At 42.8% G+C, this 26,109-nt stretch overlaps 1 protein-coding gene across 1 annotated transcript in view; it reads right to left on the reverse strand.

Annotated features, from left to right (window-relative positions):
- HEATR3 (HEAT repeat containing 3) overlaps window positions 1–23,806 on the reverse strand; it is a 36,578-nt gene extending 12,772 nt beyond the window's left edge. Inside the window, exons 1-12 of the mRNA XM_043436625.1 lie at window positions 23,503–23,806; window positions 23,198–23,370; window positions 21,267–21,354; window positions 19,734–19,846; window positions 17,285–17,394; window positions 14,975–15,115; window positions 13,243–13,520; window positions 8,707–8,797; window positions 8,445–8,602; window positions 8,084–8,166; window positions 6,449–6,585; window positions 816–904 (exon numbers count right to left, since the gene is read on the reverse strand). Of these exons, the coding sequence (XP_043292560.1) occupies window positions 816–904; window positions 6,449–6,585; window positions 8,084–8,166; window positions 8,445–8,602; window positions 8,707–8,797; window positions 13,243–13,520; window positions 14,975–15,115; window positions 17,285–17,394; window positions 19,734–19,846; window positions 21,267–21,354; window positions 23,198–23,370; window positions 23,503–23,637 (1,596 nt within the window). The 5' untranslated portion in view covers window positions 23,638–23,806. The remainder of the gene's footprint in view (window positions 1–815; window positions 905–6,448; window positions 6,586–8,083; window positions 8,167–8,444; window positions 8,603–8,706; window positions 8,798–13,242; window positions 13,521–14,974; window positions 15,116–17,284; window positions 17,395–19,733; window positions 19,847–21,266; window positions 21,355–23,197; window positions 23,371–23,502) is intronic.
- Window positions 23,807–26,109: the final 2,303 nt, after the last annotated feature.

Genomic DNA, 26,109 nt, shown 5'->3' on the forward strand with positions numbered 1-26,109 from the left:
CTCTGCAACAAGAAAAGTCAACGCAATGAGCAGAAGCCCATGAACCCCAACTACAGAATGGCCCTCACTTGCCACAACTCGAGAAAGCCCGCGCGCAGCCACAAAGACCAGTGCGGCCAAAAATAAAGAAAGAAAACAAAGAATGACTTGTTGACACTAGGTGATAATGCTTGCAGGTAACTACTATTATCTCTGCTTTTCGTAACGTTTGAAAATTTCCTTCATGTAAAGTAAAAAAATAAAAGCGATAAGGCACCTATCAGAGAGGCATAGACAGGTCACTGTGGAGTATTTGGAGGACGTGATTGAAAATTTCTGTAATGCAGCATTAAAAAAAAGACAAATGGTTTCCAGAGAAAATATAAAATACATGTCAAACACATTATATCATATAAAAATAAAATTGTATAGGGAACGTCCCCGGTGGTCCAGTGTTAAGAATCTACCTTATAATGCAGGGAACGAGGTTCAAACCTTGGTCGGAGAACTAAGATCCCTCATGCCAAGGGGCAACTACTGTGCCCGAGCACCACAACTAGAGAGAAGCCCCTGGGCTGCAAGGAAAATGATCCCACATGCCGCTACTGAGACCTGGTGCAGCCAAACACAAAACAAAGGAATAAAACCATGCTCTGGTGGCAGAGTGGCGACAAGGGAAAGATTTCACTTTTTACGCTTTAGGTACTTTTGCTTTCACTTTACAAGGAACATGCATTACTCTTCTAATAGAACTAACTACTTCAAAAAATTTAAAAATCTTGCCTCCATTATACAGAATCTTGGCTAGTTTCATATAAAAATTTTTAAAACCTTACCTGAGGAATGTTCTTGGAGGCCATTGTTTGCAAAAGGGCCCTCAAGGCACTACTTATGGCTTCTAAAAAGTCAACGTGCTTAGCAAAATCTAAAACACAAAAGTGAAATATAAGTTTGTCTTTTTCTAAGAAGAGTGAGTTTTTAGAAAAAGTCAAAGCACAACATTGTTAAATGTTAATATATGCTACTATAATAAAAACACGTTGATATTTAAGCCCAAACTTCCAGTGAACAGCCCCCTGTGAACTGAATATCTGAGTTTGAAAGATGACCACAGCTGAAATAATCCTGACAGTCTTCAACTTGTAGATATTGAATTTTCACTTAACTCACACTTTAGCACACAATAGACCTGAGTGGGCCATTGTAGATGGAAGTCAGCTTTTCACTGATCGCTATCACTGTGCTGAGCAGATGTAGGGTGAAGTCATCACCCAAATCAGAGTGCCACCCCGCAACCCAAACCCACTGCCCAGCTGCAAAGTATTGCTAGCACAGGGCTGGGCCACCATGCTTCTCTGCTTTTCAGTGGCTTTCATGGTTTTTACTGACCCAACTTCCCCTTCCCACTTTGGTTCATTTTTACTCTTTTCTTATTGTCCCTTCTTCTCATACAGGACAGAACACAACAGCAATAAACAATTATGCTAACAAAGCCATACGGAAGCGTAAGGGCCGCCAGGTGAGCTGGCTCCCTCCCCGCTTTGGTGGGAAGGGAGAGTGACTGATGCATGTGATATGTTATGTTTTTCAAAAACAGCCACCACAGTACTTCCAGTTCTGCATGATTCTGCAGAACACTGCCAATTCCCACAAAGAGGTGGAGTCTATTTCCCCTCCCCTTGAACCTAGGTGGGACTTCGTGGCTTCTTCAACCAAGAGAATATGTGAAAGTGGCAGGCTGGGTGATAGAAGGCATGACTTCCACCTGATTCACATGCATTTGCTCTCTGCTCTCTCTCTCAGCTCTCGCTTTTGGAACCCAGCCATCATGTTAAGGTCACATGAAGAGGTCACCTGTGGGTGTTCTGGCTGATAGCTCCATGCTACCAGACATGAGAGCAGACAGACCTCAAGACGATTCTGCCTCCCAGTCTTTCAACAGAGTCCCCCTGCTAGGGTTTCTCAACCTCAGCACTGTGGACATTTTGGGCCAGATCATTCTTTGTGGTACATGTGGGGTCCCCTGAGCACTCGGACACTTAACAGCATCTCTGGCCTCTACCCTTTAGACACCAGTGGCAGCAGCAGCTAAGCCGCTTCAGTCGTGTCCAACTCTGTGCAACCCCACAGACAGCAGCCCACCAGGCTCCTCTGTCCCTGGGACTCTCCAGGCAAGAACACTGGAGTGGGTTGCCATTTCCTTCTCCAATGCATGAAAGTGAAAAGTGAAAGTGAAGTCGCTCAGTCGAGTCTGACTCTACACGACCCCATGGACAGTAGCCTACCAGGCTCCTCCATCCATGGGATTTTGCAGGCAAGAGTACTGGAGTGGGGTGCCATTTCCTTCTCCATTAGATACCAGTAGTACCTCCCAAATTATAACAGCGAAAAATGCCAACAGACATTGAAGAAGTCCTAGGAGGCAAAAACTGCTACTAGTTGAGAACCACCATCCTGGACATCGTGGAGTAGAGAAAACCATCTTCACTGGACCCTTTCTAAATCCCTCCCCCATAGAAACCATGAGAAAAACATTATACGTGATTACCACAGTTTCAAGCCACAAGGTTTTGGGGTGATCTGCTATGTGGCAGGAGACACCGTGGCTTTCTCCCCTGCAGTGCCTGTGGCCATATAAAGATACTGATGCCCTCTCTTCGGCTGCATGAGAGCGAGGCAGCTTCTGCACAGACTGGAATCAAGGAATGCTACCTCTTCGGGTTCTCTCATTTTTAGATCTATGCCCTGCACAGAGGCAGGGAATTCCTGTAAGTATCACAGAACAGGTACCAGGATACTTTAGGGTCAGACAGAACAGGGACAGAATGCAGCCTTTGACATGGTGTGACCTCTCATTCTGGTCTTAGCCAGAGATTATTAGAAGCCAGAGAATTAACTCCTCAGAGGGATCCTTCCATACTAACTAATGTGACACCTCATCCCATTCTGCTTTGAGTTTTTCCTGTCTGGCCAGAATGACATTAAACCTTTATTTATATGAGAATGCAAGTTCTATGAGCAGAGCAACCTTGCCTATTTTGTTCATGCCTGGATCCCTTTGGACCTAGCACAGTGCGTGGCATTAAGTAAGTCAATACATAGTTGTTAAAAGAAGGAAGGCCCCAAGGACTTCCCTTGTGGTCGAGGGGCTAAGACTCCAAGCTCCCAATGCAGGGAGCCTGGGTTTGACCCCTGGTCGGGGAACTAGATCCCACATGCTGCAACTGAGTTCACATGCCGCAACTAAAATTCCTGCATGCCACTACCAACTTCGAAGATCCCGAGTGCCGCAACTAGTAGCTGGTGCAGCCAATAAATACACAAAAATATATATTTTTTTAAATTTAGGAAAAACAAAAAACGAACACTCCTGAAAAAGTTCCTAGACCTCTAAATCTCAGTGTCTTTATCAGGAAAGTGGGGTGATAATGCCTAGCTCATCAAACCTAGTACTTAACAGGTCCTCAAAAGCTGGCATAAAATTGTTACTTCCAAAAGTCACCATACTGGCTCTGAAAAGTAACTTATGCTTGATTAAAGCTGCAAGTGTAACCCTGGATATTTGTGAGCTGCACATAACACAATTAAGATTCAAAATCCTAATCTAAACTACACTACTATTTTATATTACGTGAAATTCATATTTTCCCTAAATTTGGAAGATTTTTACTTAATTCATATTTCTGGTTATCTAACCCAAATTAGAGGAGGAAGTTCAAATGACTTTGCCTTTCTGACAAATTCTCAGTAAAAGGTCAGCAACACATTGTGTTGTCAAAAGAAATTAAGTAAATGTCAAAAGAAGTTAAGTGATTCAAAATGTTCTTCGCCTCTCAACAACTTTGTATAGGATCTAAGAATTTGCAGCACACCTAAATATAGGTAAATAGTCAACCCACAAGTAATCAAGCCGCAAATGATATTTAATTTTACAGACCTATTTTCAATGTTGACATGGAATAAAAAGCATATCCCAGTATGGGAGCTATGACCATTTTAATTGTTATGAGAAGAAGCTTTCTGCTTCCCAAAACCTAGGGAAACAGGGAATCCTAAATGATTTTAGAACCCATGTAATGGAACAAATGACAAACTGACCCAATTTGAAAATACAACATTGCTAAAAATCCCTTGATGTTCTGAAGATCAATATTTTAAATGAAGGAGACAAAGATATAGGTGTTTTGAATGCAAGGGCCAGATTCTACTAAAAACTTTTTCCTTTTATCTCTGATGCCAGCCACATAAAGCCTATACAGGTATGTATCACAAATTTTATAACTATTCAGACTGTATTTAAGCATTAAGATGAAAGGAAGTTAAATACAACACAGCTGTGCTATCCTCATACATTACCTTCAAACACGGTAGCACAAAAATGTAAAGAACTTTAGCCCCCTTTGCCCCACCAAATTCCTCAGTAACAGTTCACATTATCCACCCAGAACTCACAGGGTTACATGACTTAATAAATCAAATCCCAAATGTCTGGAAGGACTATACAAGAATACCATCTCTAAATATAAAATTTCATTCTGATAAAACAGTTATGTCAACAAAGCTATGAAATTGAAATTTACTAAAAAATCAAAGTGTTTAATTATACTTCCCCACAATTCAGAAACTTTTCATTATTTTCCTAAGACTCAACTTGTTATGGTTTTCCTGTGATCTTTCCAGGAGATAAATGGGGATGTACCAGTGATCACAAGCAACCAGCTGAAGTAGGAGAAACGCACCTGAGTGTTTTCTCTATAGCAGAGGGGCAGAATACATGCACTTATTTCCTGTGAAATAAACTCTTCATGCTGGCAAGGGATGGAGCCAGTGGGACCCTGACTGGACTCTCATTGAGAAATGGCCCAGAGGAAAGAGATGGCAATATAAGGGGTCACTCAAGTTAAGCGAGTCTTGGGCGCACTAAGAGACCTGTGTAAGTCCTGCTCACCGGGGGCTTGGCTGTGGACTCTCCTGCGTGGCCCTGCTCCCTGCAGGGAGCCCATGGGAACGGGTGGAGGGGAGAGGGCATCCGCAGTAGCAGCCCTCTGCCAGCCACCCCTCCACAGGACACTCTGCTGGGCGGACAGGAGCCATCCCCCTCACTCCCCATGCCACCCAGGTCTCTTCAGGTTTACTTCCTAAAAAAAATTTTGGCCATTCTTCACGTGGTGTGGAATCTTAGTTCTCCGACCAGGGACTGAACTGCACCCCGCGCACTGGAAGGTGAAGTCTTGGCCACAGGTGACCAGGGAGCCCCAGATCTCTCAGGTCTATAAGGCTGGGAAAGAAATACACAGCTTTAGTCGTCACCTGGCCAGCTTCCGCTGACCGGCCCCCTGCACTCCAGAGCTGGCTCAGTGCAGGCTCGCAATGGGAATGGCACTGCTCATATCCTGTCTACACCCTGTCTTAGATATGGACGGGCATGGCTTTCACCTGATCGCACCAGGCAAAGAACACATGGCCTGAGATCACTTGAAAACTCCATCTATAAACTGACAAATGCTGACAACTATATAATGAGTTTCTGAACACTTATTTACTTAATCTTTAAAAATTAACCTAGAACTTCTAAAACAGGTACCATTAAATACACAGCACCTCTTCATAGAGAGCAAAATAGATGTCTTATCAAGTATCAGGGATCGGGCTTCCCTAGTGGCCCAGTGGTCAGAATCTGCCTGCCAATGCAGGAGACATGGGTTTGATCCCTGATCCGGGAAGACCCCACATGACTCGGAGCAACTAAGCTCATGCACCACAACTACTGAATCTGTGCTCCAAAGCCTGGGAGCCGCAGCTACTGAAGCCCCAGAAAGGCCATGCTCTGCAACAAGAGCAGCCACGGCAGTGAGAGGCCTGTGCACCTCTCAGCTACAGAAAAGCCCACTCAGCAGCGAGACCCAGCAAAGCCAAAAAAAAAAGCAGGGAACAACTCTTGAAGGACTGTTTATACAGAAACTTGTATTTAGTCAAAAGTGACCATATTTTGATCTTCTAAGAATTTCAGCTCTTAGATTTAGTGTTCTAAGAAGGGGAAATGTTAAAACAGTTTTGCAAAGCATTAGAGCAGATTCACATCTCCCATATTAACCCTCACTCCAGACATACATGTAGGGTAAAGGAACGTGGAGAATTTTCCTTTACTATGTAAAATACTCTATTTCTTCAGATGTACCAAGAGTCACAGAGGTAGAAGACAAACGTATGGTCACCAGGCGGATGAGAGGGGAGGGATAAACTGGGACTGACATATACACACCACTATTCATAAAACAGGTAACTGATAAGGACCTACTGGATAGCACGGGGAACTCTACTCAATGCTCTGTAATGGCCTACATGAGAAAACCATCTAAAAAAGAGTGGATACATGTACACGCACAGCTGATTCGCTCTGCTGTATGGCAGAGACGAACACACTACTCCAGTAAAATTTAAAAAAGAGTACTATACACAGCACATTTACCTGGCTGAGAAAACAGCAGCTGTGACAGGTGCTGTGCAAGAGTCTGAAGGGCGGCAGGTCCTCCCAGATGGTCCACATCCAGCAGGGAGACGAGGCTCTGCAGACACACGAGGGCTCTGCACTGGATAGTGTTCATTCTGGAAAGGAAGAGAGAGGATGCTGTCTGGCCTCACAGTCACCCGACAGAATTCAGCACTGACGCTGAACCTGAGCGTCCAGTTCTGATGGGGGCCGTCTGCAAGCAGAAGGAGGTCTCGGGCAGTTGGCAAGAACACTTAAGGTGAACTGTGAATCTGACCAGATCAAACTGCTTGAGCACTCAAGGCCTCTGAGGCACAGGGATCTGATGAGTCGTATGGAATCTGCTTGAGAAAAATTTCTGTGCATGGCAGCGTTTTTAAAGCCTATTTTTAAATGTGAAATATGACCCACATAATGCATTCAGGAATATACAGAGTATAGTTTACAAAGCAAAACACTGGTGCACCTAGCTAAGAATGTTTGCACTATTTACAATACTCAAGACACGGAAGCAACCTAAATGACCATCAACAGATGAATGGATAAAGAAGATGTGGTGTATTTATACAATGCAATCTTACTCAGCCCCAAAAAAGAATGAAATAATGCCATTTTGCAGCAACATAGATGGACCAGGAGATTATCATACTAAATGAAATAAGCCAGAAAAAGACAAATATATTGCTTACAGGTGAAATCTTAAAAAAAAAAAAAAGATACAAATGAACTTATTTACAAAACAGAAATAGACTCACACACATAGAAAACAAACTATGGTAACCAACAGGGAAAGGCAAGGAAGGATAAATTAGCAGTCTGGGATTAACATATACACATTACTATATATAAAACAGATATCCAATAAGGACAGACTGTATAGCCCAGGGATCTCTACTCAATATTTTCTAATAACCTAGAAGGGACAAAAAAAAATCTGAAAAAGAATACATATATATAACTGAATCACTTTGATGTATACCTGAAGCTAACACAATACTGGAAACCAACCCTACTTCACTATGAGAAAAAAAAAAATGCAGCTAGCACCCTCACAGCCCACCTACCCCTTCCCTATCATACCCACCTCCCTGACCCCTAACGTGAGTCTCTCAGTCGTGTCTCTTTGTGACCCCCATGGACAACACAGTCCATGGACTTCTCCAGGCCAGAATACTGGAGTGGGAAGCCTTCCCCTTCTCCAGGGATCTCCCCAACTCAGGTCTCCCGCATTGCAGGCGGATTCTTTACCAGCTGAGCCAGCAGGGAAGCCCAGGAACCATCTATGTGTGCACCTCTCAATGAACTACTCACTAGTGTGAGTGGTTCCAGTTCAGATTCTTTTCACTGCTGCATGTATTCTATTGTACGATCACGTCGGCATTGATTTATCCATCCTGCCGCTGATGGACACTGAGGTTGGGGCAACTGTGAACCACAAGCTCTGAGCCTTCTCCCGTCTTAGTGCACACATACGCTCACTTCTCCAGGGAACATACACAAGACACAGGGATAGAACTCTTGAATCTAGGGGGAGCTGGCATCTTCTGTTTAATGGTCCATCATTTCCGATAATAACATAATGACAAATGGTTTTGAAAAGAGAAATGTTCTTACTTTCTAATCAAAGGTTTCCAAGTGGGGTTCCTAGAGCACACGTCAACTGCAATGCTGTTTGGAAACGCAGTTTTGTCAAAAATCTAAATTTAAGAAAGACAGGAAGGCAAACATTATAAGGAGAGGTTTTTTGTTTTTTTTTCCTAAACACATGATTCCTTTATAAAAGCCCAACTTCTAAGTGAGATGGTTAGGCTTGATAAACTTCAGCCCACCTCCAGTGCTGTTCGAGGTTTCATTTCCCAGATCTCACCCATCACCCACACCTGGCGGGGTTAGCACACTTCTTTGTGCACAGAAAGAATGGCTTTCTGAAACCTTCTCGATGCTCTCGAGTGAGCCCAGACTGAAAACAGATTACCTTCTTCGGGAGGAGGTGGTGGGTGAGAGCCGTGTGAACCTCATGGGACAGGCAGAGAGGAGACAGCAGCTGCCCGCCGCAGTCACTGAGGGAACTCTCCATGAACGCGTCGCTTTCATCACTGCTAGAGAGCTCTTCCCATTCGTCGTCCGTGGGATCTGGGAAGAGTGCAGATCACAGAGAACTGGACTGTTTAAGATAACCTCATGCAAGCGCCCTCCCGGCGCTGGGGAGGATGTCTAAATGTGAGCTGGTCGCACACCTTCGCTGCAGCACATGTTCACAATGGTTTCCAGAGCAGTCTGCTGAGCTGCCAGCAACGCTACGGCCTCTCTCAGCTCCTTGTCGGTGGGCTGAAAAAAAAAGGCAAACGACCAACTGTCACTCCAAGGTTTGGAAGACTATTTTCAGGTGACTTTCTTTAGTTAAAGCCCACTAAATGGTATTTGCACTTGGAATGGAGGACCTGGCAGTGGGGGTGGGTAAGCAGAAGAAAAGCCACAAAAGGCTGGAAGGACAAGCAGGCACTATGATCCTGCTTGGCGCTGTGCGGCACACCACTGTTCCCTGGGTTCCCATCTCTCCGCACGGCTTCTCTAAGTGTTGCTTAGTTAGCTGGAGAGAACAGATAAATATTCAGGAATTCTGAACTGAATTCACCCTGAAACTTGATATACTGTGTTAAGAAGTAGCTCAGCATACAAAGATCAAAACAAGGGTTCGTTACAGATGCCAGGCACTTATACACAACAAGCCTGCTTTTAGATGCTTAGATGTCTTCTCGGAAAAGTCTGCACTAACCAGAATTACTAACAGGCCCTTATGTGACCAACAGAGCTTGGCTAAGGAGTAGACGGGTTTGCTGCATTCTGGCTTTCTTTGAAGATTGCAATAAAGCATTCCTTTAAGACTGAAGAAAAAGGGGGACTTTTTCTTGAGGAAATAAATAATGTGAACCTAACATCAATTAACAGTCTCAAAATGGGTTGCATAGATTTATATGACCTTAATTCTCAAGTCACCTATGAAAAGTGAAATAGCTATACTGATATTCCAAAATAGTGCACATGCTAAAAAATGATTTATATTTTGTTGTCTGGATGATTCCCAATCTCAAAAGTTTCTATTAATAACTCTTTTCAATGGTTGTGCAATATTCCATTAAAGGAATGTTTTATAATTTATTAAGCATTCCTCTAGTGTGGAATAATTCACATTACTTGGTTATCTTATTTCCTCAGATTTACTGAATCAAAGGTTAAAAACATGTCTACAGATCCAATGACATATTTCTATTCTCCTTTTCCAGAATGTTCATACTCAGTTATAATCCTCTAGCAACTTCCTGTGCAATGAATTAACTGTAATTTTGAAACACACTCTTAAAAACAAAAAAGCAGACTGCTAATTTAATAGATAGACTTTAGGAATCCCTATATTTATGTTCCTTTTATTGCAGGCAAGAATGTATCCAAAATTTATTCTTCTGCTGTGCTATGCTGAGTGGCTCAGTCCTGTCGACTCTTCGCGACCCCATGGACTGTAGCCCACCTTCCTCTGTCCATGGGGATTCTCCAGGCAAGAATTCTGGAGTGGGTTGCCATGCCCTCCTCCAGGGGATCTTCCCAACCCAGGGATCGAACCCAGAAAATGTATTCCTATTCACTTCATATGTGTATGATGAGAATCTAAATAAGACACACCCTTGCTGGCCTCTCATCCACTTAACATGTATGAAGAGCTGGCAAGAAACAACTCTGAAAGAAGTTCCATTTCTTTACCTGACTTTCCTGCTCAGAACAATCCCCTGCTTCTTACTGTTATCAAATTGACACAAAGAACCAAGCTAGAGGAAATGTTATGACAGCTGAGATCTGCTTCAAAGTATTCAGTAGTGAGAGGGGAGAGTGGGTAGGGAAGGAGATGAAAGAAAATAGACCGTGATTTGATAATTGCGAACTGCGGAAGCTGAGTGTTCTACCTCTGCATGTTATGGCAACAACTTGGGTTGGTTCTCTCCTTCCCGGTTTGTGATTACACTTTCTTAAGTTAAATGATGCAATAAAACATTTTGATTCTAAAGGATTCCTGCACAAGCCACTGGGCAGCGTGAGAAGACCTGCGCTGCCTGCCTGTGAATCTGTATTCCTGGCACACGGCAGGCAGCACGATGCTTAGCACCCTACTGGCACCAGAACACTGGCTGCCTGACCAGCATGTTAATCATCCAGTCTGCTCAGCTATGGTGATAGACTTTAAAAAGCAAACTTGTTAGAAGAAAACACTGCATTTTCTAAGCACCAAAATTCTGTCTGTAAGTAATACTTGAGAATGTGTATCTCTAAATAACAGTTAAACACTGATACTTTCAAGCAGTGGCACGTCATCTTGGTGGACTGGGATCCCAATCCCCACTCACCCATTCCCTGGAGGGTCCCCCGGAAGCAAAGCTGGAGACGGGGCAAACCTGCACAGGTGGTTCTTCTCCCATCCCCAGCCAGGGACGTCTGATCTCTCAAGAGTCCCTGGACAGCCCAAGTGGAATTCCCACTGCTCCCCTGATGGGATTTTGGGCTGGGGAAACACAGTACAGATGTGTCCATCAGGATAAAGTGACCTGGTCAGTGAAATGCCAACCCCTACAGAAGAGCCTCCGAGCCCCAATCTGTTATGACGTTCCACATGTGGATCCCAGATCTGTAACTTACCTCCATGTGGCACCTGAGAAGATGTTGCTGGGGTTCTATCAACACCCTTTGGGATGAAAAGGCTCACAGCTATGCCTTTGTCGATCTTGTTTACCGACTTTAAATTCTACCCACTCTGACTCAGATGCACAAGCGAGATATGATTTTGAGTTGCCAAGTAACTCAAGGGCAGGATGGCCTCTTCATTTTTGTATTCAACCCAGCACTTAACACAAAGCTTTGCACCTAACAGCCATTCGTGGGGACTGAGAAAACAGCTCTTAACTACATTTGAGTGCTTTAGAACGTCACCAATTCAGCTTTACAAGACTTCGTGAATGTAAGAAGGCAGTACACTGATGAGTTTATGCCCATTAAGAATTCTTTAGGGACTTCCTTGGCGTTCCAGTGGTTAGGACTCTGGGCTTCTAATGCTTCTAATTAATGCTTCTAGTAGGACTCTGTGCTTCTAATGGGTTCAATCTGTGGTTGGGAATTAAGATCCCACAGCCCATGCTGTTGCTGCTGTTGTTCAGTCACTACGTCATGTCTGACTCTTGCAACCCACGGACTTGTAGCCCGCCAGGCTACTCTGTCCATTGGATTCTCCAGGCAAGAGTACTGCAGTGGTTGCCATTTCCTTCTCCAGGGGATCTCTCTCACCCATGAATCGAACCCAGGTCTCCTGCATTGCAGGCGGCCTCTTCACCAACTAAGCTATGATGGAATTCCACATGCCATGTGGTGTGGCCAAAAAATAAATAACTTTTTTTTTTAAAGAATTCTTTAAAAATAAATCTATCCAAACTCGAAGACACCGACTTAAGACACTTCTCAGATTCAGTTTCTCATACACGAATCAGGACAGGCCACACTGAGATGGCAGAGAGGGTGAGAGGACATCACTAGGGTCCTTCCAGTGCAAGCATCACCATCTTTCCCTAGAATGACTTCGGCAGCCTCCTGACTGGTTCTCCCGCCTCCAGGCCCCTCGAACAACACTAACCTGCTTTCACCATGCTGTTTCTTGCCCCATCCTTTCGGACGGCTCAGGTGTTCCGTCCACCAGGCCTCTTCTGAGAGACTCCTCCTTTCTGCTCCCGTCAGGGCTGAGTCAGGTGTGGCTGCTCACTCAGAAGCCTGGGCACAGCCCTACCACTGCTCTGAGCACAGACACTGTAATAAGTTAAAATTACGTGTCTATCCTTACAAGATGGAAAAGGTCCCTGAAGACAGGAAATATGACTTAATCATCTTTCTACCAGCAGCCTCTGGCACAGTGCCTGGCACACAGCGTAAGCATGGAAAATGTGCAGCTGGATTAATAAAGCCCAGCTCGCTGTCCTCCCTCTCTTTCTGATGACTTGCTCTCCTCCTTGGGAAAAATGTTTTCCCAAAGAACAGCTCCATCTCTGCTGACGGGCTCAGCTGAAAAGCTTCCTGCACTGGAGACCGGTTACCTGCACTCCAACATCATACCAAGCACAAGTAAGCCACGATTATCCAGGCTGCAAACCTAAAAACCATCATTAATTCTCACGGTCACCCCACCTCCTCTGCTCAACAGCAGTGGGTAAATATAAGTTTGGCTTGCTACTCTGGCTTAGGAAGGCTAAATGCTAAAGTAGAAGAGACGAGCATGCAAGGGACTATCTGAGCAAAGTAAAAATCCTTTAGCTTGAAGACAGTCTGGGAGAGAGTAGGAAACTTAAGTGGGAGATACAAATGTTACGAAGAGGACCACAAATTTTTTTTCTTGACCACACCATGCCGCATGAAGTATCCTAGTTCACTGACCAGGGATCGAACCCATGTCCTCTGCCTTGGGAGCTCAGACTCTTCATCACATGACTGTATGTTTCTGAAATATTGCAAAAGTACTGGTCTACCCACCTTTCAACTTCTCTACTATATAAATGTTTCATTTCAGATTTTTTTTCTCCTTCGGGAGATTTCTGATGTTTTAATGAGAATTGATGGGAAAACATGGCTGTTTTTACTGAAATTCACTTCATAATTAATTGCTACAACATTTTCCTATGAAGCTTAGGATATCTATTGAAAGAAAATAGCTGTATTAATCTATGTTTGAAAGCACCAATCTCACTTACTGGAAGTAAATCTGAAATGAAAGTTTTCCTTCTGACTTTCCTTCTATGAGGAATTTCTTCCATTTCATCATCTTCCACCAGATCATCACCATTAGCATTCTGTAATGTGTCCTCAGTCTCTGCAGCGGTTTTTATCCTTTGAGTTTCCGCCTCCTTCATTTGAATAACCGTTTCGCCAGCATCCATTTCCAGAACTTCAGATAAGATCTTTAGTATGGCATTTATGACTTCTGCCTGACTCTTGGATGGAATAATGTCCTTTAGATTCCAAATTGTGCCTGTGGGAAAAAATGAGCATGAGGACAAAGAAATCGACTGTGAAATCTTTTATTAAATACAGTGTCTACCATATTGGTTCTATAAGCTCAGGCGTAATTTCAAGAAATCTCAGTCCTGCTGCCTTTGTTGAGTTCTTATTAAATGTCAAAAACCTCTGCCCAGAGGCAGCTCCCTTTACTGCAGCGGTCCTTCATCATCGTCTCCCGTTCCTGGCATACAATGCCTTGCCCTGACAGATCAGAGAGCCAAGAGACCGAGAGGACACCGATCGAGTTTCTTTTACAGTGACAAATTAAGTTGCCTCAGCTTTCTTTCATCTTAACCTGAGATGCTCTCATGAGCAGTTTCTTACAGTCCAAGAGCAGAAAGGAATGCATTAAAATTCCAAGATCTCACGGACAAACCAGGGAGCAGGTTCTTGGTGTTTCACTTGTGAAACCAGAGCAATAGCTACTGCTAAGTACACTAATTTTTAAAAATGTGACAAAATAAAAATAGTTCTGGGGTATATTCTGCTACATTAAAAAAGAACTGAAAGGAGTCAGACAGATCATTTGCAGACCCATATTAGCAGCATTATTCAGTAACCAAAGAGTGGAAGCAACCCAAGTGTCTACCCACAGATGGACGAACACACACGGGGAGCTGTTTAATGTGTACAGTGTTTCAGTTTTGCAAGATGGTTACACAACAATGTGGATATACTTAACACAACTGTACACTTAAAGATGCTTAAGAAATAGCATAAAGCGATTATCCCCCAATTAAAAAAAAAATGGTTAAGAAGCAGGGGAGCTCTCTGCCGGTCTAGCAGCTAGGATTCGGCGCTTTCACTGAGGAGGCCAGGTTCAATCCCTGGTTGGGAAAGTAAAGATCCCACAAGCATAGGAGTGCAGCCAAAAAAAGAAAAACTTTAAAAATGGTTAAGATGGTAAATTTTATTTTGTGGGTATTTTATCAGTTTAGGAAAAAAACAAAACATCTTTCAAGATGAATTATCCTTGAAGACCAAATAAAGGGCAAGGGGAAGATACACACACAGTAAGTTACCTAATACTTGTATGTCATCAGACTATTTCTGTATTTGGAAATTGTGGGGAGAAGCATTGGGGGTAAAGATCTTATAGGAAAATGAGTGGTCATGTCTTAGATGCCTGCAGTCAACTTCTGAACTCACTGCTTCATAAATAAGAGGGGGTCCTGACAGCACCATTTCTTTATCAGACAACAGGAGTTTGTTAAATTGAAAACACATCTAATCTTATAAGGCTTTGAAACTATGCAGAATCGCTTGAATGAAAGGTTTCCATTTAAATATTAAAAATTTCAGAACAGACATAAGCACAGAAGGTCCCGATGTGGTGAAATGGGGGACTGATTGAATTTTGGCCTCTCCATTTCTGCCTGCTACAAGTTACTAAAATGCATACTATCGCATGTGGTTAACTTTTACCTGCCACCAATGTCTTCAATAGAAAATACTCCATGGAATTGACAGGAGAAAGCATTGCTGATTCCAGCACATGCAATGCTGGGGTACTGAAAGATTTCAGTAGCTCTGGGTTATCTTCGGTCACTGTCTGCAAACAATATGCTATAAAGACAAAAATCAAATATTCAGAAACACGTGAACTCCGCTAGGATAATTTAAACCAAAATGACTCATCAAAAAAATTTGCATCTTTACAACTTCTCTGGACACATTTTGTAGGAGATCCACCCTTTTCCTCAAACATAGTTCATGCAAAAGAGGCTTCCCAAATTATCTGAGCTATAAAAGACTTTTCTTTTTTCTTAATTTATAATCCTTTACAGAACTATACTTTCATAAATTAAAAGGCTCTCAATTGCCATGACAATGTGGAATTACTATAAACATTTATAAAGATTTAGCCTCAATTTCTGTACTTGTCGCAGACCAGTAGCAAACAGCCTGTAGGCTGAACACCAGTGCATGGACAACTGTTGTCTATGACAAGTCCTAGGTTTGGGGACATTTTAAAAAATTTAGCATCATCTTAAAAGTTAATTTATGATATAGCACATTTAAGAAAAAAGGTATTTTATATAAAAATATGAGTAAATTAAGAGATGGGTAACGTATTAATAGACATGTGATTCATTTAGCACTTAACTCCTCTCGCAAGTAAAACAAGATCATGGATTATAACTTATAATAAATTAGAAATAATTAACTGAAAGTATAAAACAACGGGGATTGCATGAAAAGCTTGACAGAAGAGACTTCTGAAGCACAAATGAGGAAGCCCAAATTTATTTTCTTTGAGATACTGCATTCCATAAAATCCATTTCTTTCCAGGTCTAAAAATTCCAAAGCAGATCATTTCCATCCAAATCAGTAGTCAAAAGACATGTTATTGATGTGCTCTAGTCAGCATTCCAAAATACATTTATATACAAATCCATATGTATGCATATATGTACATATACATATATCCAAGTGTAATTTTTCTTCATTAAGAGACTAATTAAATTCACTTTAACAAAAAGCCAAGGTAAGTTGTGATTGCTAAGACAGCATGAGCTCAAAAAAAGCTATATTAATACATAGTATGGAATTTCAGAATTTCACTTTACTATATATAAGCTTTGCTTGATTTTCAAAACAGAAGCAATCTGACACTTGCCTTAAAAAAGTTATGAACCTAGCTAAGTGCCAAAGAAAATACTGCTATACACTGTAAAATTACTTTATTCTGATCCCCTTTTTTAAAAGTTCTTTTAAAAAGTTCTTTAGGAAAAAAATGAAATAACCAAATCTATAAAATGTAAGGCCCAAAAAACAGAAGTGAAGTTTTTCTTTTCAAAGCTATGAACTTTCCTGAAATTCTCTTACTGTAATAAAGACTGTCCTCTGAGACTAAAAGTCACCTGCCAACTTTCTACTTCAAGTGTTTTTAAAATCCACATTTACTCGCAAGTCTCTCCTCTGCCAAAGATTCCATTCTGAGAAACTGATTTAAAAATTTTTCCCAGTAGTATTTATTCCACTATTATTTTTTCCTTTTCTGTTCTATTTCCACTAGAGCCAAGAGAAACATAGGCAAGGGGAACACACTTCACTAAGGGGAATAAACTTGTCCTTGCCAGGAGAAACGTGTAGTTAAATAAAAGGACAGATGCCTATCGTTATGAAGAGTTGAATAAGAAACGCTTCTTCTCCATTATTTCTCCACTCGCCCCCAGCGTTCTGCTGAGACAGAACCCACCTGCAGGTTTCTGTCTCCTTTCCCTGCTGAATGAGGGCCCCCAGTGGCTTGTAACCCCATGGACAGAAAGTGAGGGGGCCAAGGCTGCTAACGCTGCCAGACTCTGCTTTCCCTGTCTGGAAGGGAAGCAGGCCTACATGAAATTCCAATCACTTATCTTCCTCTCTCAAAAAAAGCAGAGGTTATCGTCTACATTCCAATTAACTTTGGCTCAAAGGCCTGGCAGTTCTGGGTTACTGTTTCTCCGTAAATGGGAGATGAAAACTTTCAAGAATTAATAAAAACTTCTAAGAATGTTCAGACATTAGAAACCACATAGGCTCACATAATCACTTTCCTCCCTCTTAAGAGACAAGAGCAGGAAAACTGCATGAGTAAGTAAAGAATTAATCACACATTTTAAAAGATTCAGAATAGAACTCAGCTATGCAGTTATATACAGTGAGAAAAAAAAAATCACTCCCGTAGAGTAAATAAGATATGTCTGAATAAAAAATTTTGAATAAGGGCACACATACTTTTCTTCACTTACCTACTGAAATAGCCAGGTCAACATTGGTGGAAAACCTACTTAAATACTTTAATACAATCTCCAAACACCCTTCTTTGTTGAATATAGATACTGCTCTACTACTGCATTCACTAAATTGAAGGGGGAAAAAAAAGTTTTACTATTCACATTTTAACATTAAGAAATCAACCACAGAAATTCATGAAAAAATAATTAGGCTTTATAAAAGAACCAGAATTGTAGTCAAACCCCCACCATTTTTACAGATGAAGAAATCAATGCTCATTCATAGTCACTGTGCATGAATACAGCCAGCTATCTGAATTTTTATTCCCATCACAGTACAATATATTAGCCAATCTCTTTACCTACATGCCAGCTTCCTTACAGGAGGTTAAGATCTTAGAAATCATTTGCTTCAATTCCTCTTTTTGTGGATAAGGAAACCGAGACCCCCAAAGGTAAAGTGATCTGTCCAATGATCATACATTTTGTTAGTGGTGAGTCCCTGGATCCAGTCTACCGGTCTTTCCACTATATCACAGTAATAATAAATTAAAGTAAGGATTAAAGGTCTCTATTTTTATCATATAAAAAGCACAAGTTTAAAAGAAAGTAAAGCTAAGTTTTAATTATGCCATCTAGACTGCTATAATGATAACATTCTGCAATCCTCAACAGAGAAACTGTTACAAAAAAATATTTTTGAAATTACAGTATTTTCTAATATAAGAATCAGAATTAATGTAATCAATGTTATTAATTGACATATATGCTAATTATAGGGTAAACAGTTACTGATTAATTGACATATATGCTAATTATAGGGTAAACAGTTACTAAAATTATAACAATTTTATTCATGGTTCCAGAGAAGCATATTCCTCTAGACATACCACATACACACATGACATATTAACCACTAACAGAGCTGACTAAATGATTAAATCCAATCCTGTTGTCTAAAGATAAACTATTTTCTGTTTGCGTATCCATCTATCCATCCATCCATCTAGTTACTGCAACACTGCTATGAACCTCCCCTCAAGAAGCCCACAGTAAGCTCAGGTATAGTCAGGAAAATAAAGCATACATAGTCAGGAAAATAAAGCATATATATGTTAAGATAATAAAACATATACATGTGGAAACATAATGTAAACATAAACTATGCAATGAAATTGTTAAGAGCTATGATAACCAGAAATGATATAGATAGGGCTCACAGGCACTCAGGAAAGAAAGATTACTGTGGACCACTTTTTCAGGCACTTTTCAAAGAAAATTTGTTTTAAATTTCCAAGTTCAAAAATTAAAAAAAAAAAAAAAAATTTGAAAATTCAACAATTTATGTAAGTTAAAGTTATTAGAAAAACAGCACCCACTAGCTTGCTTGAATGCCATTTCCTCAAATCTGACCTCTCCTGTTTTCCTGGTGGAATATGTGTCCACTAGTTCAAAATGAAATCACAGGGAATTCCCCGGTGGTCCAGTGGTTAGGACTCTGTGCTTCCACTGCCGGGGGCCCAGGTTTGACCCCTGGTCAGGGAATTAAGATCCCCCAAGCCGAGTGGCGCAGCCAAAAAAAGAAAGAAAGAAACCATAGGCGAGTCTGACTGCTTGTAGGTAGTCAAGCAGTGTAGGTAGCTTTCCAGGATCCAACTTAACCTTGTATTCTGAGAGATACCTCTAAGAGGTCAGAAATAACCATGGCTATTGATGGAAAATAAGAACCATGACAGACTCCTGCTAGAAATGTGGTCCAATAAAATGGGGCAGAAAAAAGAATCCAGGCTGTGTTTCTAGCCATCTCCATTCCTAAAAGCAAGCTCCCATCTCCAAGCCCACTTCCACTGCTACAATCATGGAATGGAGCATGGCCTCCTTTCTACTGGGGCCAAAGGAGCTCTTCTCAGACATCTACTTCCCTGTCAAATGGCACTCACCAAGGTCTGTGGTCCCTGTCTCAATCCAGATCAAAGTATCTATTGCACTGGAGCCTGGCCAGCTTTAAGACAACTGCTGCTTAAGGTACACAGGCAGTGTGGGAGGAAGGGGTGCAGGGGACACTAATGACCACAGTTTCTCTTATTTCTGTCAGCAGTAATAACTGGATAGAATAGTTGTAAAGCAAGAAAAGATGCAGTGGGACTTCCCTGGCAGTCCAGCGGTTAAGACTCCAAGAAGCGCTGGCATAGGTTCAATCCCTGGTTAGGGAACTAGGATTCTGCATTCCACCCAGAAAGGCAAAAAAAAAAATAAAAAAAGATACAGTGATGCTATGGGGACAAGAGCTTGGTAAGGACAGTTGATCTTAGGTCACTTGACGAGATCTCCTACCAGGCATTAACAGATGCATTAACAGATTTACAGGCCTACCAAGGAGAACAAAGATTCCTCTGCATTTAACAGAGAGAGTAGAAGCCTGAGTAGTGTTGAAGCAGGAAGCTGCATCTGGAAAGCATCTTACCATATATTCCACAGCACGTTTATGGCCTCGTTGGCTACGTTTTCAATAGAATTTCTGTTCTGATCTTTTTTTTTCTGAGGAGACATCTCATTTGAATCCAGTCCAGTACTACACTATAACCAAATACCATGATTAGCACCTTGTTCAAAAGAATAAATGAACAAATGCAAAAGGCAGTGAAGAATCACAAAAACGAAACATCAAAAATGACAGTTAACACCAGCCCATCAAATTCTCACAAGTCACTATACAAGCTGGATATAAAGCATTTCACATCTTAAGTGAGAATGTAAAATCAATACAAAATATTGTATCTAATGTGGTAAAGATAATATATAAGGCAAAGAAAAGTAACACATAATAAGAGCTAACATCTATATGGCATCTTCTATGTGCGAGGCACTATTCTAAGCATTTTGTGTCTATTAAGTCATTTAATTGTCACCACAAACCTATGACGTAGATGAACTATTATCCCCAATCTCCTGCTACAAATGGGAAACTGAGGTACAGAAAGCCTGCTGAAGGTGTAGCTTAGTATCTAGTGAAGCAGGATTCAGATCCAGGCATCCTGGCTCCAAAGTGGGTATTCTGAACCCCTCTGCAGTTCTGCCCCCTCCTACAATCCACTGCATCCTCTCAACTAGGCTTCTCAAACTTGGCACTACTGACATTTTGAAGGGGATGATTCTTTGTTGTGGTGCACGTGGCACACTTTGCTGTCATGCCCAGGGTAGGATGCTTGGCAGCATCCTTGGCCTCTATGCACTAAAGATGCCCGTAGCAACCCCTTCCCCAAAGCTGTGACAATCAAAAATAACTCCAGACATTGCCAGATGTCCCCTGAGGAGTACATCACCCCTACGAGAATTACTGTTCTAAAGAGACTTCTAAAGAGACAAGATGTCTTGTCCCTTTGATGATGACGTCTCTTATCAAACCTGGATATTCCTTCTATGGCCTCAAGTGAAAATTACCCATCAATACAGAACAGTGGACCAGAGGCATGACAGGGGGAGAACTCCTTAATCCCTGAACTGCATCTTGCAATAAAGGTGGCACATTAGAAAATTTGAGAACTTAATCTAGTCTTCTCAGCAAATTCTTAATGCCTGTGCTTGAGTTTCCTCATCTGTAAAACAGGAATAACAAAGAATACCTGCCAAATAGGACTGCTTTGAGGATTGGGTAAAATAACACACAAGACACATAATTAAGCATCCAATAAATACAAATTATTTTCATCCTATGAAGTTTCAAGTCTAAAGGAGGCAGTCTATACTTGGAAGGTCTTTTGGAAGGTCTTTTCCAACAAGCAGATAAATAAAAGTAGCAAGGACAAACTAGAGACTAGTGTCAACGATGAGAGATCAGTGTTTCCAGGAAAAGAAACACAATTCCTACAGAATGTTTTGAGGGAAGACGAAATGACACCAAAGTACTTAGAAACAAGACAACCCCCCCCCCGAAAAAAGACAAAACCCCAAACTGTTCGAGCGCATGCACTAACAGAGACTTGGGGAAGTAGCGTACCTCTTTCAGCAGTGCAACCAGTGGAGTCATGATATCCTTGGTCACCATGTCATCACAAACTTCGAAACCACCACAAGCACTGAGATTTCTACACAAGAAGTTTAAAACACACCAGTTTCAGATCACATGTCATAAAACGTACTAAGCACTCAAGTTTATTTCTATGTCTACCCATACTTAACATTTCTTGTTTGAAATCGCTTTACGATTTCTGTTAAGACGCTGCAGAACCAATCCACAGAACTCCACCTGTTCTGATCCTTGCTCTACATGAAGTAAACAGATGACTTTGTCTTGTAACAATGTAATTCTCAGGACTGAGGCAGTACCCAGGGAGAGGGAAGACTTTTCCTATTTAATGTAGATCAATTCCTGCCTGATCATTTTTTATTTTTTTGGCCATGACGTGCTGCTTATGGAATCTTAGCTCCCTGACTAGGGATTAAACCTGCTCCCTCAGCAGTGAGAGCTCGGAGTATTAACCACTGAACTGCTAGGGAATTCCCCTGTTGATTGTGTAGGAAGGGAGCTTTTCCTGGAATCAAGACTTCAAGGATAGGAAGGGTGAGGCTACTGAGAATGACCTTCCCTGAAACAACCCTGACTACATTTAATTTTGATTATGAAGACACTGCTCACCCTCTGAGTGCACAGCACTGTGCTAGGCACTCAGGCTATGAAGAGAAACGAGAAAGAGAAAGATGCCTCACCATCCTCCAGGAGCTCCCAGTGTGTGAGTTGTTTTCGCCATCAACTGGTTAGTTCCCCCTCATCCCCCAGATCTCACCTCAAACATCGTGCCCTTAGTCTTCTTCCCAGAACCCCTTCTCATAGCATCTTTTGTAAATATCATTGGTTGTAATTACACACTTACGTGATTATTTGCATAATGCTTGCCTCCCTCAATACTCTAAGATCCATTAAGGACTGAAATTATGTGTCTTGTTCACTCCCACTAGCCCACTGCCTGGCACTGCAGGCTCTCAATAGAAACCTGCTATATTAATGAATGAAACAGAATAAATACAGAGCTATGAGAACTACAAATATTAACTTTACTCTGGCCCCCTCTACAGTCCATCCTCATTGCAGCTACCAGCCCTTTTGAAAGGTAAATTAGACCAGTCACTCTAGCTTAGAATAGGTCCTTTAGCTCTGCACCACTGAGTCCTTATCTGTCTCTCCAGCCTCAATCCCTATAATGTGCACCCTCTACTCCACTCAGCCACATAACCTTCCCTTTCTTTAACCGTGCCAAGCCCTCTGCTGCTGCTACTCCGTCAGGAATGCTCTTCCCCTTGTGGGTCCACCTCTGGCTCTAGGCTACCTCAGCTCTTAGTTCACAAATGTTATCTAGAGATTATCCAATTTCAAGTAACTCCCCACCTCCGGCTATTATCTTCTTGGTTTCTCCACAGCACCTCTTAAAACCTAATATTACGTTTCATCTGGTTACTAGTTCCCTGTCTCTGCATCAACATGGTTCTGTGAAGGCACAGATCTTGGCTGTCTTGCTCAGTGTTCGGCCTTCTCAAAATCCCTCGCGTCTAGAAAATCTGGCACATACAATGGAAGAGTTCACTGAACCTCAGGACTCTATGAAGTCTCCTTGGGGAGGGTACAACGTGCGCTAATAAGCTTTGAGCAGAGGGCGCTTGGCAGATGGCTACTGCAGTTGAAGCAGTCAGGCGGGCAGATGGAATACGTGTGGTCCGGGGCTCATGAGGTCCTCCGGAATCCGAAGCCTGAGTTCACATCCCTCCTCTGCAAACAGGAGAGCATAGCCAGTTCTTGGCCCTCCCGAGCTGTGCCGCAGACAAGAGCACTGAGGATGCAACCCGTGAGCGACGGTGCCAGGCGCATAGGAGGCGCGGGCTGGACGCCGATGCCCGGATCCGAGAGCACCAGCCCGGATCCCCTTCCCCGCTCACCTCAGTGCGCCGGCCGCTGTTTCCCTCACCGCCAGGCTAGGATCGAGCAGCAGCGGCCCGAGGCGGCGCACGGCGTCCCGGCGCGCCAGGCCCGGGAGCACCGGCCGCTGCTGCACCAGCCGGGCCAGCCCCGCGCAGGCGCACTCGCGGACCTCGGCGCTCGGGTGCTGAAGCTGCAGGGCAGAGCAAGTGGTCAGGGGGACGGCAGAGCGCACGCGCAGGGGCGCGCGGCACGGCTCGGGGCCACGGCGCGCCGCCTGCTCCCGCACCCCTCCCCACGCGGCCCCGGGAAGCCCTCGCCTCACTTTTTCCAGCAGCTCCGCCGCTGGCCCGTCGTCCTCCTCTGGCTCCGTCCCGTTCGCCGCCGCCGCCTCGGCCTGACAGTCGCCCGTAGGCGAGAACTGAGGTCGCTTGAAGCGCTTCGTCCGGCTCTTGCCCATGGCGAAGTGCGCTGTGGTGGGGGTGGGGGGTGGGAAGACCGAGAGAGGAGGGCAGCAGCAAGACGGTGCAGGCGGGCAGGAGGGTCTTAACCTAGGGATTTACGTGCCACTGCTCAGCTGCGCTGGGTGACGGCCCGCGCCCACATGGAGAAGCACTGCGCGTGCGCCTGGCGACTCGGCGGCTGGGGCGGGGGCAGGCGCGGGGACCGCGCAGGCGTAGAGGGGACGGTGGGCGGGGCCAGGCCTTGCGGAAAGGCAAGTCCTGGGGACCTGCTCGGAAGAGGAAAGGCTGGGTTTGAACGGTGGTACTGTCTCCGCCTCCCCTCAGCTAGTGACGTCTATCAAGATACTGAATCTGCCAAACCTTTACCTATTTCCATAATAATCGAGAGCGATTAAGGATACCTAACTTGCCTAACCTTAAGTGTGAGGCTTAAAAAAAATACTATGTAAAGCCCCTAACTCCAAACCTGGTATGTGTATTATAGTAGGTGCTCAAAAAATATTATCCTATCCTATCCTATCCTATCCTATCCTTTGTGCTCATTCCTGTCCGACTCTTTGCGACCGCATGGACGTGGAATTTAACAGGCAAGAATACTGGAGTGAGTTGCCATTTCCTTCTCCAGAGGATCTTCCCCGACCCAGGGATCAAGCGCGCGTGTCTGGCATCTCCTGCATTGGCAGGCGGTTTCTTTACCACTAGTGCCCCAAAATATTAACCATGATTTTATACTGTGCCTAGCCCAGGTCCTGTCCTAGACAAGGTCCATATATTATAAGATGGACTCCCTAAGAAGTTGCTTAACCTTCCTGCCTCAGTTTCCTCATCAGTGAAATACGGATACCAATAATATATACACAATGGAGTTGTTAGGAGAAAAACTGTTCTAATGTTTGTAAAATACTAAGAAACTGGCACAATATAAGCATGATATAAATGTTTGGTTGAGACTTAAGTTTACTTAACAGAAGGATTCTTTCACAAATATTTACTGAGTACCAGGTGCAGTGTGGGGCATTGAGATAAAGCAATAACCAAGACAGATGTGGACCCTACCCTTGTCATTATGGAGTTGACAGTTTAGTGAGAGCTGTGTTAAATAATATATAATTATATGAATAACTATTTAATTACAATTATGGTAAGTAGTAAGAAAGGAGGAGTGTGTAGGAGAATCTTATGTACTCTTTATAATTATGTGTATATATTGAGCACCCAATAGATACATAACTTGCAGGTCAACAATGTATGGGAGAAAAGTTCCACTCCATGCAACCCTGCCCTCAAAGAGTTGACTTTCTAGTAAGGGAAATGATTAATTACTTTAGCATATTTTGGAAAATAATCATGGAGGTGTAACTGAAGTTGTACAGAAGCTCATGCCTATCAAAGACCAGCTTTAGGTACAAGGAAAAGTTGAAACCCCAGACATACATTGGTAACCTTAACTTCCTAGATCTCTCTTATCTGGTTACTGATCTGTGCACCTCCCTAGTCCAGGCTATTGTCTGCTATTGTCTTGACCACATGGCCTTCTGGCCTTGCTTTTCCCACTCTGCCCATCTATAGAGCAGCTGGAGTGATTTTTTTTTTTTTTCAAACTGAATATCCTTCCAACTTTCTCATATGCACTCCTTCGCTTGAAACCTTTCAGTGGCTTCACTTTCTCTTAGGACATGGATCAAAACCTTGGCTGGCTGCAGTGTCTCATTCCAGCCTCCAGCTTCATCTCATGTCACCTCTTGCATCCAGCCCTTTAGCCACCCTCCAAAGGGCCAACTTCTCTCCTGCCTTAGGATTTTGGACAAGCCCTAGACCTGACTCGTGTCCTGGTGAATGCAAGAGTCACTTCTTCATAGGTGCCTCCTCTGATTTTGAAGTCTGAGATGGATCTCTCTTAAGATGACATATATCTTGTCCCTTTGCTTCAAAGCACAGTTCAAAATTACAACTATACACAAGTAAATTTAAGTTATAAGTATGCCCACGCTCTGCCCAACTACACGCTAAACCTTGTGAGGATAAGACTGCCTGTTTTAACACATCACTGTCTTCTCAACACTGGCCAAAACCTGGTACAAAATAAGCATGCCATTTTTTAAATGAATAGAGACCACGTAATCAAGAAAGAGTAGAGCAAGCAATCGAGACAGAAAAGGGAGAGACAGATTCTTGCTATTTCTCCCACTGTAGGGATTAGCAAAAAAAAAAAAGTTCAAAAAAAAAAGTTCAAAACCTTAAACCCAGGGAGAACTTTGGGATCTATTTAATTACTATTTCCTGTGAGAAATTAACATTTGTGCTAAAAAATGAATAATGAACTATTTAATGAGAGTTGGACCATAAAGAAGGCTGAGCGCTGAAGAATTGATACTTTTGAATTGTGCTGGAGAAGACTCTTGAGAGTCCTTGGATTGCAAGGAGATCAAACCAGTCAATCCTAAAGGAAATAAACTCTGAATATTCAT

Source organism: Cervus canadensis, chromosome 18 (genome assembly GCF_019320065.1).
Source record: "Cervus canadensis isolate Bull #8, Minnesota chromosome 18, ASM1932006v1, whole genome shotgun sequence".
NCBI classification, from domain to species: Eukaryota; Metazoa; Chordata; class Mammalia; order Artiodactyla; family Cervidae; genus Cervus; species Cervus canadensis.